The sequence below is a fragment of the Acanthisitta chloris genome, unplaced genomic scaffold (genome assembly GCF_000695815.1).
Source record: "Acanthisitta chloris isolate BGI_N310 unplaced genomic scaffold, ASM69581v1 scaffold22791, whole genome shotgun sequence".
Classification (NCBI taxonomy): domain Eukaryota; kingdom Metazoa; phylum Chordata; class Aves; order Passeriformes; family Acanthisittidae; genus Acanthisitta; species Acanthisitta chloris.
Genome location: NW_008656792.1, coordinates 1 through 16,510, shown reverse-complemented (window position 1 = coordinate 16,510; position 16,510 = coordinate 1). Strand labels below are relative to the sequence as shown.

Genomic DNA, 16,510 nt, shown 5'->3' with positions numbered 1-16,510 from the left:
TAGTTATATGCTCAAAGCTCCCATAGATCTTTGCTCGAGTCTTGCTCGCACAGTGCTCTCTGGGAGCTGTGCCCCTGTTGCCTTAGCCATTCTTCAACAATTCCCCCTTTTTCTTTTTGTGCGAGCAAGACTCCATGGGTCATCTTGGATATATTCTTAACAATACAGCTATATGCTAATCTAATAATAATGACTATCAGTAAAATAATGCCAAGTGTTCTTAGTACTTCTCTAACTATATATAATTACCAAAGTGACAACCTCCTAAATATTGTTGCCTACTTATTATTGGTTAATTATTACCACTAGCTTACCTTACACACAATGCTATCGGTCACCTACATATCAATCATAAAATGCCTTAATCATTGTTCTCCACCTTTAACCATCTTCAGCTCCTGCATCCCGCAGCCAGGAGCTGCTTATCTTGCTACCTCCTTTCTCTCATTTCAGCTGCAGCTGTGTCCTTGAACAGCTTAGCCTGCAGCTTGCTCAGGCCCTGCTAGCAAGACTGGATTGCTCACATGTCCATTAGCAATCAGAAATTCTCCCACATATAGTAAAAACTTTTTTCTCATGGGTCCAGGTGAACCCTTTTGCATGAAGTCTTAGGTTGTCCCTGATGGGTAGTTAGTTTGTGTTTTCAGCCTTTTAAGAAAAGCCTGAAAAACTCTGATGACCCGGAAATTTCAATCTGTGATACTTTGGTTCTAATTTCACAGCTATACTGAGAACCCTTGGAAACTGTTTTTTGTTGATTCTTGTAGGATTTTAATCAATTGAAAACCTGATTACTGTTTACTGTATTTCAGCTGACAGACATTAATGAGCTGGAATGGGCTGTACATGTTCTTCTTCAACAACAAGCCATGAAAGTACTGAAACGAAGACAAGAGGAGCTGAAAAGTGAATCTGCTTACATTCAGCATCTGACAAGTTAGTATGAAGTTAGAAGTTATTTTCTTACTGAAACATCCACTCTCTCAGCAGCAATGCAGTTACTTTTTGGGTTAAGATTTTAATTTTCACCTTTGATCTACTTTCTCCTTCCCATTTTCAGTAGGTGTGTTCTACTATACCTCATTTGAAACTCGTACCTCAGCCATGTCAGTTTCCCAGTTTCTTCAGTTGGAGAAAGCTTGCTTATTATGGACCTCGGTGAATATATGAAAAAGCAGAATGTTTAATTGGCAACATCTGTTTTCCATGAGAGTGTCTTTAAGGCTGTGTGTGTGCTCAGAATGGATATATCAAACCAGGAGGTGACACACATATGGCAGAACATGAAGAAAGAAGCCACTCAGTGTTAAGAGTTTTATCTAAAAGAGAACTGTTTCAGTCACTGTTGGAAAAATTACTTCAGTTTTCTCATCTCATATTTTCTTTCCACACCAGTGTATTGTTTGTATGCTGTGTGAATCTCTAGCTGCTATTTAAAAATCCCAAACCTGCAAAACCAAACCCTTTAAAACCGTTTAGGCAAAGCTAAGAGCAATATGCTTGGAGCTGCTGGGAACAGATGGAGGCCAGATGCACTGGTTCCTGGTAACTACTAATCATATGGGTTCAGCCTTCTCAATACAAGGAATAAACTGCTGATGGGAAAAAGTGGCCATCTGAATGATTTCATAAAATGGTATAACACACTGGCAGCAGGTGTTAAGAAGAAAAGAGTAATGCCATAATAATAGTTGCTGTTAAAATGGTTTTACTTCCAGTTCATTACAAATGAGACTGTGCTTGCATGTTTAGGAGCACTTATAATTGTTTTGTATGTTCCTATTTGTATTTAATACAGTGGAAAGGCTGGTTTATCTTACATGATAATACTTCAGTATTGGTATGCTGTGCACATCTCAGCCAGCTAGGAGTGCTACAGATAAATTTACTCTGAGTTACTCTGGTGACTGTTAAAGTTTTGATTAGGATATTTGATTTTTTCATTGGCTATTTTCTAAATGAAAAACAGTGGAAGGAGATATTGTGTTTCCTGTTTGAAACAAAAAAAGGGAACTTTAAAATCATGACACTTTTTATTTTTGGCTGGTTTTGTCTTCTGATAGGTGGGAATGACAAACCAAGGGAAGGTGGATTGGACAGTGATGAGAAGACACAGCTTCTGGAAATGTGTGAGCACCGAAGGTAGCTATGACAGCACTTAACTCTGCTAAATGTGCTGTGCACTGACTGCCTGTCATTTCTTGCAGTACGAATATAAACCTGTAGGATTGCTACATGAGATTACACAAAAAAAAACCCTGTTTTTGTTTCCAAAACTTGGAGTACTTGGAAACCATTTTTTTTATTGTCATTCTCTTCGTGTTGATTTGCATCTGAATGCTAATAGATCTTGTTATTTTAAATTAACATTAATTTTTTAATTAGCATTTTGGATATTATGGTGTTCAGCGATTGGGACCAATAGTTTTTTTTACATTATTGGGAGCTTTGAAGGTTTTACAGTTGAAATGGTTGCCTCAACTCATAACTATACTACTACCAAGTTGCTTGGAATTTTAGTGGATGAAAAATGGTATAATAATAACTTAAACTTGAAGCAGTTAACTTGTAATGCTGATTGATTAACTGTATGAAAGTATTTATGCACTATCACTTTGCTATCATGTGTCACTTTCCTGTGGCAGATATACAAGCTATTGATTTTGCAGTCTGTTGTTCTTGGTGCTATGGCAATAGTTTTCGGAGCCCAGCTGGCACTTGGGTGCTATCACAGTTTTTTTGTGGGTTGGTTGTTGCATGAGTGATCCAGAACTGAGATGTCGAAGTCTGAGAGCTCAGTTCTTTACTACACACTAAAACTGTCAGAGACAGTGTCCAGCACCATGCCAGGTGCTCAGTGTTCTAGGTGGGATCAGTTGTTAGCCTCATCAGTGGGAATGAGATGAAGGTTATTACATGGTTCATAGGTGAGATCTGAGATGTTGCTCTAACCTCTTTTATGTTGGTTCCCAGACCCCCTTCTTCCACAGTGTAGGTGTCCTTACAGTTACATAATTACTGTTGTTTTCTCATTGCTCTCCTTAGGCTGTTGCTCTTACAATTTGCTTTAAGTATGCTTTTTGAAGCTGGACTGTTTTTCATTAAGCTTCTTCCTGCATCCATGGGAGGGGATAACTCATGTGAGTTCATTCCAAAATGCAGGAGTTGCAGACGGCAGGCGAGAGAGCAGTCAGGAGGAGCTGATCACCACGAAGGCATGTCGAGTGATGATGAGCTGACTCCCACAGAGGTGGATGAGTTCCAGAAGAGCAAAGGTTGGTGGCAGTCTTCATGTGATGCCCTCGAACAAAATCTCTTTCTGGTATTTTTTATTTTTTTTAAATTAAGGAAAAGTGAAGAAATACTTCATTTGAGTTCCATGTTCTTAGTTACACACTGTAGAAAAGAAATGCATTCTGACAGTTCTGACCAATGATTTGGGAAGAATGGGTGAATGGTTGTGGATTTCTTTTGGTGTGAGTTATGTGGGGGCAGCATTACTCATGGCTGGATAACTAGAAGCAAGCTTTGTCACATTATGCCAGAGCTGATCTGACAGTACTCAGGGCAGTGCTGCAACGTGTTTTGTATAATCGATTTGTTTCCTGAAGGTAGAGAGTGAATTAAAGATTGGTGTTGTAATTACCGTGAATGAATTGATGAAGAGGAGGAGGGAAAGGCATAATAGCCTTTCTCCAGATAACGGCAGAAGGATTTTCATGTCTGAAATCTTGTTACTGCAGTATAAAATTTGAAACATGGTGGTTATATAAATCTGTGAAATAGATCATGAAGAAACTTGCCTTTCGTTGTCTTTTGACACTTGTTTTCCTAAAGCTGGGTTTTCCAGGGAGCTGACTTTAAAACCCATTTCAGTGTCAGATGTGTCAAAGATAAATAAGTGTAATTATCATAAAGATATTTCTTATGTCCTATAGATGCATAAACTCTTCAGCTTATGCCTCAATAAATTCTGTGATTGTTTCTTTTTATTCCCAATGAATATTATCCATAGATAACGTTTTAGAGGATAGTAGGAAAGTCTTTGAAGATGTACATGCAGATTTTTGTGACACCAGAAAAATCCTGTTGAAATTCCAGGAATGGAAAGAGAAGTTTCCTGACTCTTACTGTGATGCCTATATCAGTTTCTGCCTGCCTAAGCTATTAAATCCATTGATCAGAGTTCAGTTAATAAGTTGGAATCCTCTTGAGGTAAGTGACTCAGCTGACTTTTCCTTTGGCAATTGTGTGTATGTATCATGTTTTAGTATGAAAAATATTTTTTCCTATACATAGCACAGTAATTAGTAGAAGGCTCCTGTGTTGTCTTAGAAATTGAAGCATCTGATGAAATCTTCTTAGCTTTCTCCTTTCCCCTTACCTCCAGCCCCTTTTGCAACAGCCCTTGTAAAAAGAATTCTTCTGAGTTTTTTGAAGGCGCTTCAACAATCTCACCTTTTAAATTCTAATTTTAAATATAGTTTTCCTGATTTGCTGGTTTGGCCTGTTCAGTGGTGAGGGTAGATCTGAAATTAAGTGGGAATCTGTGGTATCATTGGATGGAGCTACCAGGTGAACAACTAACAGGAATGATTTTTCAGCAGAATTTTACAGAGTTGGAAGAGATGCCCTGGTTCAGAGCTATAGAAGAATTCAGCAATGTAGAAAACGTATCTGAGTCAAAAAGGGATGATGACCATGATCAAGAAGTTTTGCCTAGAGTGATTGAAAAAACTGTTCTTCCCAAAATTACAGGTATAGTAAGATTGTCTTGAAAATGTTCACTGCAGCTATACAATCAAACCTTAAATAAAAGGGATAGCTATCAAATAATGGTATATAGCAGTGCTCCAAGATGTGGTGATTAGGTAGTTCCACAGGGTGAGGCTGAGGCAGCCTCTCTAAGGTTATTGTGAGAGCCTGAGCTTATGTTTTACTTCTGTTAGTTGATGTCTTGAGACTAGGGTGGATAAGTACTTACATATTGTGAATGAAATCAATTCCTTTTTTTTTTCCCCCAGCATTTGTGAAGAGTGTGTGGGATCCTTTATCTACTTCACAGACAAAGAACCTTGTACAGCTTTGCAATAACATCTTCGGAAAACAAGTCCTATCCAAAATTGAGTCTAGTCGAGCAAGAGAGGTAAAAGCTCCTGTGGTACTTAGAAAGGGGAACATCACCCAGTGTACATGATGTTGTGTGTGCTCCTATGGGCACTGAGAACATTATTCTCAGGCTGTTGGGTTCTGATGATGTGTTTGTTTTGTCACTTTATATTAAGAATATTTAACAGTTAAGCTTGTATTTCTCTTATGCTCTCCTTGTTGAAGATGATGAGACACTCCTGAGGCAGAAGTTATTTCCTGCCTGTACCTATCCAGAATCTGTACGTCTAACATTGTTTCACCACAGTAACAATGGTTAGAATTTAGATTTGCATTTAATTATCTTTCCAGGTTTGAGCTTTAAATGCTGACAATGCTCCACTGGTCCATTCCTTAAGTTTTTAATTTATAAAGTAGACCTAGAATTTTAAAACTTGAAAGTTCTCAAAGCTAGGGTAATTGGTGAGGAGAAAAACTACTTTGTAATCTTGGCAATCTTTTAGTAATTAGCTTTATACACTGTCACTCTTAACATGCCCTTGAGCTTGATTCTGGTTTTATTCTGGTATAAACCTGGAGGTTTATCTAGTATAAAACTGGTGAAATGGGGTGGATCTTTGGGCCCTGAGCATGAAAAGAAATATTTTAAAGAAAACATTTATGCCTTCCAGAGGTTTCTGACTTGAAGTCAAGTGGTACAATTGACCTTAGCCAAGATACCATTTGTACAGAGAGTAAAATAAACTAGAACTTTATATGAGTAGGTGGCAGTCTAGGGCACCTAAAAGCATGTTGCCTAAAAATGCTTACTGTCCTAGCTATGGTGAATATTTTTTTTTACATAGAATTTCACCTTTTTATGGAGATCCTTTATGTATAACTTCTTTGGTTGTTAATCTATACAGCTTTCCTTCTGCCATTGCAAATGAGTGTGCAAAAAAAGGTCTCACTTAGGGGAAAAATTTCATCTTAAAAAAAGATAAATCCTTTAGGTTAACTGTATAGATAGTTGCAGCTGTGATTTGTCTACTGTTTTTAATACATTCATGCTCTCATATATTATATACAAGTGGCAACTGTGTTTTCTGTAATTAACATGTTACACTTTGGGATGAACAAAATAACCATTGAAATTGTTACAAATGGAAGATAAAGTTTTTCTTGCAAGGAAAGAAAATAATTACGCTAGTAACATTAAGAATTCTTTTTTAAACAGGAATTGATAAACATAGTTGTCCTAAGAATGCAGAAATCTGTAGAGGAAGATGTCTTTATTCCTCTGTATCCTAAAAGGTAATCTGACCCTGAGACTCTTAAGCTTGTGTTGTTTTTAATTCCTCTACTCTTCTGCCCTACAGATGTAGATGAAAGATTGTAGACATTCATTAGCAGATAATGGGATAAACATTCCTTCTTTGGTTTTATCATAGGAAAGGGTATGAAGCTTTATTCCTGTTAATGAACTCTTTCTAATAAGGGTAACTCTACTGACTCGACACTTTTCTGCACTTGTAACTGAAAGCTTTTCAGTATATGAGGTCCATAGTCTGGTTTTAGCACAGCAGCCTGTATTTGAGGGCCTGTGCTAGTTTAGGTGGTCTGGTGTCATGTCCATGTGTCCCCTGATCCCTCCTGTCATTCCTAAAATGGGGTTTACTGTTCATGCTTCTTACAGCCACTGGAAGTGCTCAGGCCAGGCTGGATGGGGCTTGGAGCAACCTGATCTAGTGGAAGATGCCCCTGCCCATGGCAGGGGGGTGGAACTAAATAGTCCTTAAGGTCCCTTTCTACCATTCTGTGATTACTGGATGCTGTTCCAAAGATGGGAATAAGTAGGACTCTGGGAGATGTGGGGTTAAGGTACAGCTAGGAGATAAGCTTTGCTACAGCTGGTGTAGGATGTTTGGTTCTAAGCAGTGCTGTTTTGATATGAGTCCATGAAATGTAGACATGAGTTTTTCCAGTTGGTAATTTTATTGGAAATTATTTCATAGCAGTTGTATTATAATGGGTTCAGATTGACAGCTCTTTGCTTGGATCCTTATTCTGGTTCTGGCTGCCACTGCTGAAGGAATTCCACAATTAACATTCTGGAATTTATCAGTATCAGATGAACATTGCAGGGAATTAATCAGAGATCAGATGCCTGTTTATCTTCTTTTAAATCAAACAAGAAATAACCCTTATTTTAACTTTTCTTTCTTTTTCCCATGACCAGTGCTGTGGAAGACAAGTCATCACTATGTTCAAAATTTCAAGAAAGACGGTTTTGGTCAGCTGTTAAGGTAGAGAAAATAGAACTGGGTTTTGGTTTTTCAGTTGGTTTTTTTTTCCTTTGAAATTCATTTAAGTGAAAAAAAAATATTTTTCAGTCAGTTAGGAAATATTTCTTCAAGCAAGTCCAATTCCTGGGAGATTAATATTTTTCTATTAGGGTAGATAACCATTTTTCACAGTGAAGGATGTGTTCTCTGTGCAATCTGTATGTTACGATATAAGATTGAATTACAAACAAACACTTTATTTTCTGTTTGCCTAACTGGTACACCTTTTGTAAGAGACTTTGATCTCACCATCTGTTCCTGCTGGTTCATTGTTTTTCCATTGAATGGATCCCCCAGGCCTGTTGGCCTCACGTCATCTTAGACTCTGTCACCCAACACTGCAGGGACAGACAGGTTCTTTTGGGGATCCTGGTCAGAATGATGATGGCACTAAGTTGTAGGAACAATGAAAGCATTGTTTTTTTAACACAATTTTATGATCAACATAGTGTTTATTGTCAGAGCAGCACAGTATTTTTATAATCCGTGGTGTTAGTTACAGTAACCATTATTGTAGAATATAATCACTGTGTTCATAGAGCAGCACCAGTATAGGTTTACTTTTGGAGTACTGAGTTGGGAATTCCTGAATGCCTGTGATTCAGTTCCTACTTAAGTTATGTTTCTTCTAGGATTAGATTTGGATTTTTACTAAAGATGAGATTTAGATGCATAAACCCCATTGAAATCCCAGACAGTATTTCAGTTTCCCTACTATTCATGTTGCTTATCCTCCTTGACTCAGAACAGGTTAATTTTCAGGTAACTTAACTTGAAGACGTTTTACCCTTACAGACACAGCCTTACAGACTCAAAAGTGACAACAGTTGTAAGGATTTATGGTGATAGAGGCAACAGAAGTAAACTGTCAGTGCCCAATGATGCTGTTATCACCCACAGTCTTTGTGCTGCAGTGAACTGTGGCTGCCAACCTCATCATGCTGTGAGGAACTGTGTGTAGCCTTATCCTGAGCACATGTAGTAACTTTCTTCACTTCTGTCTTGGATTCTCTGGCAGTTTGCTTAGTTATCTTCTCTACTTAGCAAATTGTTAGCTATTGAAAGGGTGAAATGCTCTTCCCAGCCTTGGGAGGCTATATATTCACATATTAGGGTACAGTTTGTATGCACATGTGAAATTAATTAGGTTATTTATTATATGCAGGCTAAGTGACAGTAAGTTTGGAGAGCATGAATCCTGGGGTTTGAGCACTTGAATTGGATGGACATAGTATTTTTATCTTTATCTTGCATGGACCTTGTAATACTGTGTTTTAGCACACTTAACAGCCACCAGATACACAGATTCTTTGTTTCTTATCACTGCAGCTGCTCTCCAATATTGTTCTCTGGGATGGGATTGTCCAAGAAGAGAAGGTCCGTGATTTGGCGCTGAGCAAGTTGCTGAATCGTTACCTTCTCCTGAACATCTTAAACACACCTCTAGGGCTGGATAATATAGAGAAGTGTAATAAGGTAAACAATAACATGTACATTGGAAGAGGGTGTATGCTAAAAGCTTTTTTTTTCCATGAAGGGGAGTCAAAACTCAAGATGTAATATTTAAAAAAAATAAACTAGATTTTATGCTGAAAAATTTTTTTAAATAACTTTGGTGCATAAGAGCATTTTAGAGCCAATACTGGTGTGCAGGTTCTTAAGCAGAACCATTTTTAGGGATAATCTATCTTGGCTTTAAAGAAATACACTACTAATAATGACTGAACCTGCCAGAAGGTCCTCATCAGATGTCACTTGGTTATGTTGAAATACTTTTAAAACTTCTTTCCAAACATTTTTTGTGTGAACAGGTGGTTGAATGCCTCCCAGAAGGATGGTTCCAAGATCTTAGAAGTGGATCAACTCTCCCCGAATTGCTGAACTTGTGCCAGCATTTACTGCAGTGTGCCTGTACTCTACACAAGAATAACCACAGGTATCAGATAACCCTTTCCTTGGATTCAGGTGCTTCCTCCAGTACTTTTAAGTATTTTTTTTATTTCCTTAAGCTTTATATATTTGAAACTTTCAAGGTTGTTCTTGTCACGTGCATATACAAAACCAAAGATGGATGCTGCAGTGTGAAGGAGTGCTGCTGCAGTGATGGTTTGCTGTGATGGTGTGAGGTGTTGGGTGCTGTTAACAATCAGAGTAGCCAAGGTCACCTGGTGACAAGTGGTCAGGAAGAGATGCCTGAGTCTTAATTTTAAGAAACCTCAAGTACTTCAGTCAGGTATATCATGTAATTGTTTTTTTCTTAATAGTGATGAAACAAAAGAAGTTCTTCTCTTGCTGGTGAAAATTGGAGCTCTGCGTATTGTTGAAGACTTCATTGAAGAGCATAAACTTGAACACCTTAAATCAGTGATTGGGAAATAGGAATTTTTGAAGCAACACTTACATTACTGAAACAAGCCTGCTGTTTACACTAGACCAGTTCCAATATGAAATTTAATTAGTGGATCTTGACTACTCAAAGATGTAGTGGTTTTTAGTGTTAAATACATGAGAGTATTTTTCCAAATGTTGTCTTCTGCCAACTACTCCTGGGTTCAGGACTCTTTACAAATTTCAGTTGTTGAAGAAATGGTTCCAGGTATTCTAAAATGTATGATAGTGCTTTAATGCTGTGTCCTTTCTGGAAGGATTCCTGGGAAGGTAGAAAGTGCTTGTGAAGTTCATCACTGCTGGCCAGTAGACAACTTGACAAGCTATTGTCAGCATTAATTGCTAAATGTCATTCTGACCTGGCAGTCATTGAGCTAACTTTTGACCCACAGTGATGTTTTGTTAGGGTTATTGGTTAAGCCAATCCTAGTGAAAAAGAACTCAGAATGCTGCAGGGGGTTGGACCCTGATACAGGAAGGAGGGGAGTCAGGCTGTTCATCACAGGTGTCATGGTTGTGTGCACAAAACCACTTCAGTTACTTTCTACTAACTGAAACTCTAAAAATCTCTTCCTTTTGCTTCACTGTCAGATCTACTGAACCTTCTTCATATCCTTATTAGATTTGTAATGTTTATAACTTTGTACCTTTGCCATAAATATTGTTACATAATAACAAGGATGATTTACTGTAGAAACTGTTGTGCATCACAGACTCTGTATGTTTACTTGTGACTACATTTTTCCAAAATCTTCTGGGACTGGAATTTAACCCTTGCAGACTTAATCCCTATGCTTTCTTTTATATTTTTGTAAGTTAAAAATATATTTTTGTAAAATATTTTAATTGTAAATAGTTTTGGCCAGTGTTATACGAACAGTTAATTTTGGTTTATTCTGAAAATAAAATACTTTGCTGTGTTAATGACTTCCACAGTTCAATTCTCTAACATGTGCCAAGAATGTTATTAAGTTGTGTGAAAAAGACCTTTCAGGTTCCCCTAACCTGCTTTCAAGAATGAGTATCTGTTCTTTTTCCTCTCAGAATGCCAACAACAATGCAACTGCTGATCAGCAATCACCACAAGCTCATGAACTCGTTGCTTTTATCTTCTTCTGCTTTGTCTCATCCCAGCTTGTCTCCAGCACCAGCCCTGTGCTATTACAGGAATGTAACTGATGTTGTGTGATAATTTTACTCTGTAGCTGTTTGTTTCTGGAAGAAATACTCCTTGTAATGACTTGTAAGCATTGCGAAGGCAGTGGCCACTTGCACTCAGAACCTCTCTGTTTCTCCTATGGAAACACTGAGTTTGATGAAATCAGCTGTCCCAGTATTGAGAACCTGCACTGCCACTGCAAACGTTTCCTCATGAACCTTATGCTAATTGACGTGATTTGACCTAAACAGCAGAGTCAGGCAGTGAACTGAGGCACAGTTCTTCACTCTGTCTTTGCTGCTCCTTTAGCAGATGAGTGTTACTGCTACAGCTAACTTGACTGGGTGCTAAAAACCCCTCTTGGTAATGGTAATTTAAAAAAAGGAAGTTTCTCACTTTGGAAAAGAGGTGAACATGTGTTCTACTCCTCAGCAAAAGGACTGTCTGCTCTCAAGAACAGAAAATTCATGTTCAACCACAAAAGTCTGTGCACTTTGAAATCCTCTGGAAAGGTTAACTTTATTGTTTGCTTTAACTATGTATATACAAAACTTGACAACGGATCATCCATGTAGTAAACTAAAAATATTATCTCTGTAATTCCGAGACTGCAAAAAAATTATTATTTTTTAAGTTCTTCACTGACTTCTCTCCAAATTTTTTCCTCTATTTTTGAAGTGTCATATTCTCGCAGCATATCAAACTCCAGCCATGGTTGGCTCCACTTTTGTGCTTCTTTCATTTTCTTTTCATGTAGCTCAAACTTTATTCCTTTTATATTGTATTTTGGTCTTTCCCACCGTTTTGACCATGGTTTAGGTTTCATTCGTACCTGCAGCTAGAGTGAAAGATATTAAAAAAAATTAAAAGGCATTAAGTAATTAGATTTTTGATTATAAGCTTAGCAAAAGATGAGATCACTCCTGCTCTAATAGAAAGAAAGTAAGAGAAAAATAACTGATGTGTCAGTGTGTTAAGGAACCATTACTTTATACTGTTACAAGAAGAGGAATTTTTTTGTCCACAACTTGTCATAGTATCTTGTAAAACTTCTTAATTAACACCACGTTGATTTATCACACAGTCCTTAACTTCACTTTGTTTCAACTTATCTTTTGTAGTTTTGTTCCTTATTAAAGAAAAATAAAAGTAGTATGATAGGGAAAGGGAGGAATGACCACTATAAGTTACTGAGTTCCTACTCAACACGCTGGCAGGGTCTGGTGGTTTCTGGATCTTCTCTGAGATTTTAGATCCCTCCTCCATCTTATATTGTTTCCTGACACCAGCCACTCCTGAATCAGTAACCACATTAATAATAACATTTCTGCAAGAAAAGCCTTCTCCTCTGCAGAGTTACACAGAGGCAGGTAGAGGCTGCTACTCCTTGCATGTCTTCAAAATGAACTATCAATACCTGAGGATGGCAGGTACTGATATTCTCAATATTCTTTCACTGTAGAAATGGCACAAAGACTTGTTCTATCTATTTCTGTCCCCCTGGTAACTAATGTAGCAAAGAGCTACATTAGATACAGCCTTTCAGGGAGGCTACCTAAATAATCCTCTGCCTTCCCCCTGGAATATGTGGCTCCTACCTTGTTTACAGGAACTTCTTCGTGGTCCAAACGAGGCACAGGTTTCATATTCACGTCAAAAGTGCTGTATTCAGGGAGGGCATCTCGCAGGTACATCAGGTTGTCATCCAGTCTCTTTTCCAGCTTCAGGACCTCGATCGCCTGGATTCGAGGGTTGTACAGTTCATAACATATTTCAACACCTTAGAGAGAGAAAGTCTGGTTTAATGAACCAAATTAATTAGAAATACTAACACCTAATTAGTATTTCTTCAGTGTTACACATTCCTGTGTCATTGCAGAACTGCTTTTCTCAGAGAACTGCAGTGCTGTGTGCACATGTGATTGTACTTGTGCAGTGTGTCTGCACAGGCACATGCAGATCTCTTTTGGAAGTCAAATCTTTGATAACAGAATGGCTTAAGAGACATGGAATGGCTTGAATTTAAAGATGAGCTTGGGTTTTAAACTTTACTCCCTTTTGGTTACAATGGCTGTTACTATCCCTCTCAGTGTATGTGTAGTGTGTACGAAGAGACACCCAACCCCTTCATAATTGCTCTCAGAACTTCACTATATGCATCACCCTCAATTTTGTCATAAACCAGAATACGAACCTATGATAAAACTCTGCTACTCTGTTGCTGGTTAAACAGTTCACACATACATCCCTAGTTCATGCAAATACGCAGTGCTCAAACTGGGCTGGTATTTACATAGCTAGCAGCACATTGCCCAGGCTCAAATACAAGTACAACCATCATGGAATGTCTAAAAATCACGAAGTATCTGGACAAAAAAAATGACTAAGCAGTTCCTTTAAATACAGAGCACATTAACATCTGTTTACACAGCTGTAAACCTGCAGGACACCCTAACAGGCAGAGTCACGATTTCACTCTCACCTGTTGTCATCTTCCCCACAGACTAAATTTCTACAACTCAGACATTTTTTGTTTGACACTTGTAGCATAATTCCCACAGTTAAAAACCCACCTTGGTCTTCTATAACATTCCGAAGGACAAAGGTAGCGCCGAGTCCTTTTCCTCCTCTCTGGATGCAGATGCCAACAAACCGGTTGGATTTGGCATTGGCATATGGATCTGCAGTAGTCACAGCCAGTATACTGCCTGCCAAAAAACATATGGGCTGTTCAAGTTAATACAGACCAGAATGTGGGAAGAGTCAGGCAAAGTGCACGTATTTAGGTACATTTAGAAAATGTTTTGTTGTCCATCAAAACTGCAAGAAACAGAAGAAACTTCTAACATGCCCTGAATTAGTATATGTTGAAGTGATTCTATAGGTTAACTATGAACCTTCTCCACACTTATTTTTTTACTCTTCACTATCCAAACTGAATATAAATAATCGAATGATTGCTTTTTTTTCTCGACCTTTACTCGTAAACCATATGGCAAGTGCCAGGATAGAAAAAAAAGCCACATCAGAAACACATTAGTATTATACTTTCAATGGAGTCTGGATGCAAATATGAAATCAAAATATGAAGTACTACGTAGAGAAACACATACTAGTTGTTCTCACACACCTGATACTGTGATGTTTTATGCTATTTTACATCTGACCACAGTTTTTTACCACCCCACACAATGTAAAATACTGACAGACTTATGAAAGCTTTGGTGCTGTTACTGACCAACATAGAACTCTGGGATGTTGAAGACTTTTCTTCTCTGTATCATGTCCTTTCTTTCCATATAGTATTTAAGAGGATCTGTTCTCCCTCTGGGAGGTATAAATTCAGGGCTCAGGAACCTGTAAGAAAAGCCAAACTTTTAAAAGTATGAAACAAAAGCATTTCCACATAAAGTACCAGAGAAGTCCAAGTATTTGGCCTAAAAATTACTAGCTGTTAACCACTTGCCTTTTCAGAGATATGAACTGCAGTTTGTGAAGTCATCAATTTTATTACTTTTTTTGTTATCCAAAAAGCTGTCACAGCTGAGGAACAGATTATTTCATGGTTTAATTGTAACCCACATGGCAGAACACCTACTATTGGATGACTTCATAGTCACAGATATGGAACAATCTATCACCAGGTTTTACAAATAGATTCTACAGGAGATACCACATAAATGTCCTTTTGTCTTAGAGAAGCTTAAAGGTTCTTAAAGCTATTTTCCGCTCCAATAAATTAAACCATATTAAGGAACTTCCTCATGCCCTGGACCTCAGTTATATGACATGGGTTGGCCTGAGCTGAGGACCACTTCCAACAGACTGCTTGGATGTGGTCACTCTGGTCTGGATGGTAAGAATGTTTGGCCTACGAGCTTAAGGATGAAGCTGGACTCACTTAATTCATTGGTACAGATGTATCTTAAAAATCCTGGATCTGGCCAGAAGGGAAGTGCCCAAAACAGAGAAGGAGGACATGAAAACCTGCACAGGCCAATGAGTGTGGCAGCACGGAAGTTCTGGTTGGTGCTGCTACCTACATACAGCTGCACAGACAACAAACACCACCAAACCTACTCATGGTCTTCAAAGCTGCACAGTCTCAGGAGAATAAAATGTTATTTAAATGATGTAGCTCCCTGTACTCTCCAGCTGCCACATCCCACACTGCATTTCTTAGAAGAGCCACATTGATTCTTCACTTCTTACAGGTATTTCCACTAACAGGTCTGAGGACAGAGTGGAAGTTTTTATAGTCTGATTTTAATACCTTTCTCATTCCTAGGCTGCCTACGTGCTACGGGCTTGGTGGTTTTTTTTGGAGGAAAGATGAACAATACAATACTACCAATCTCCTCCCAAACATAGCACTGCAGTTTTAACCACTGTGTCATTTAAAGCAATGCAAACTGGGTTTAAAACCCAAAAAGGAGGTTGTGGTTATCCCATCCTGGCAATGTTCAAGGCCAGGCTGGATGGGACCTTGAGCAACCTGGTCTAGTGGAAGGTGTCCCTGCACAAGGCAGGGGGTTGGAACTTGATGATCTTTAAGGTCTCTTCCAACCCAAACCATTCTGTGAAATGGGTTGAAGTGACATAAAAAATACCCAGAACAAAATACCTCATGGTTACACTGCTGACATCAGCTCCATTTCACAAACAGGGATGCCTGTGCTCACAACCGATCTCAAGATCTACTGCAAAGGCAGACACAGGACTCACGTCCCTGTCACCCTGTGGCACACTGAAGAGATGTTCACAAATTCACTCCAAATTTGCAGAAGTGTTTGCTGGTGTACATTTTTTGTCATGTTCCACTTCTTTGAGAAACTCTGGAACACAGTATTTTAAGGTGTTTTAAACATATGTCAATGTAAATGGTTTTCCATAGAACACTGCAAATGCTTTTTGTGCAATAATGCTTTCAGGAGCAGCTCACACAATAACCAGTCTGGCAGCAGACCTGGACACAAGCCCAGGTGAGTTTGTACAAGCTCAAGTAAGCACCAGGGCACCTTACCTCCTCTCCTCCCTCTGCTTCTGCTTGTCAATAATGACAGGCTTGGGAGGTGGCTGGAACTTTTCTGGCTTTCCATCACTGTTCACTCGATACCCCGAGGAAGAAAAACACCCTGTGAGAAATTAAACAACATTTAAACCCCACATTATTTCAACCTGACCTGCACCCCAACTCCCTCAAACCAGGCCTGACCACCCCCACCGGGGACACCCTCACCCCCAATTTCTGCGACAGCGTAGGGCACAGGCAGAGAGCACTGGGGAGGGGCTCAGGGCAGGGCAGGAGGGGATGAGGGACAGGGAGGAATGAGGGACAGGGGGAGATGAGGGGCAGGGAAGGACGAGGGGCAAGGGAGGGAGGATGAAGGCCGGAGGGGAAGAGAAGCAAGGGGGGATGAGGAGCAGGGAGGGATGAGGGGCAGGGAGGGATGAAGGGCAGGGGAGGATAAGACGCAGGGAGGAGATGAAAGACAGGGCTAGCTGAAGGACAGGGGGAGCTGAAGGACAG

The 16,510-nt window shown here is 39.1% G+C and overlaps 2 protein-coding genes across 2 annotated transcripts; one reads left to right on the top strand and one right to left on the bottom strand.

Annotated features, from left to right (window-relative positions):
• Positions 1 to 812: 812 nt before the first annotated feature.
• Positions 813 to 9,812, top strand: GCFC2 (GC-rich sequence DNA-binding factor 2; the record flags this gene model as incomplete). The annotated part of the gene is made up of 11 exons (XM_009084477.1): positions 813 to 936; positions 2,064 to 2,142; positions 3,163 to 3,275; positions 4,016 to 4,215; positions 4,608 to 4,758; positions 5,025 to 5,146; positions 6,326 to 6,402; positions 7,328 to 7,394; positions 8,763 to 8,909; positions 9,245 to 9,369; positions 9,698 to 9,812. Coding segments are annotated over 11 exons (1,320 nt in total), but the record flags the coding sequence as incomplete, so codon positions are not given.
• Positions 9,813 to 11,473: 1,661 nt separating this feature from the next.
• On the bottom strand, positions 11,474 to 16,178 carry MRPL19 (mitochondrial ribosomal protein L19; the record flags this gene model as incomplete). Its single annotated transcript, XM_009084476.1, is given in 5 exon segments — positions 11,474 to 11,818; positions 12,579 to 12,760; positions 13,554 to 13,688; positions 14,219 to 14,337; positions 16,004 to 16,178. Coding segments are annotated over 5 exon segments (827 nt in total), but the record flags the coding sequence as incomplete, so codon positions are not given.
• Between the last annotated feature and the right edge of the window lie 332 nt (positions 16,179 to 16,510).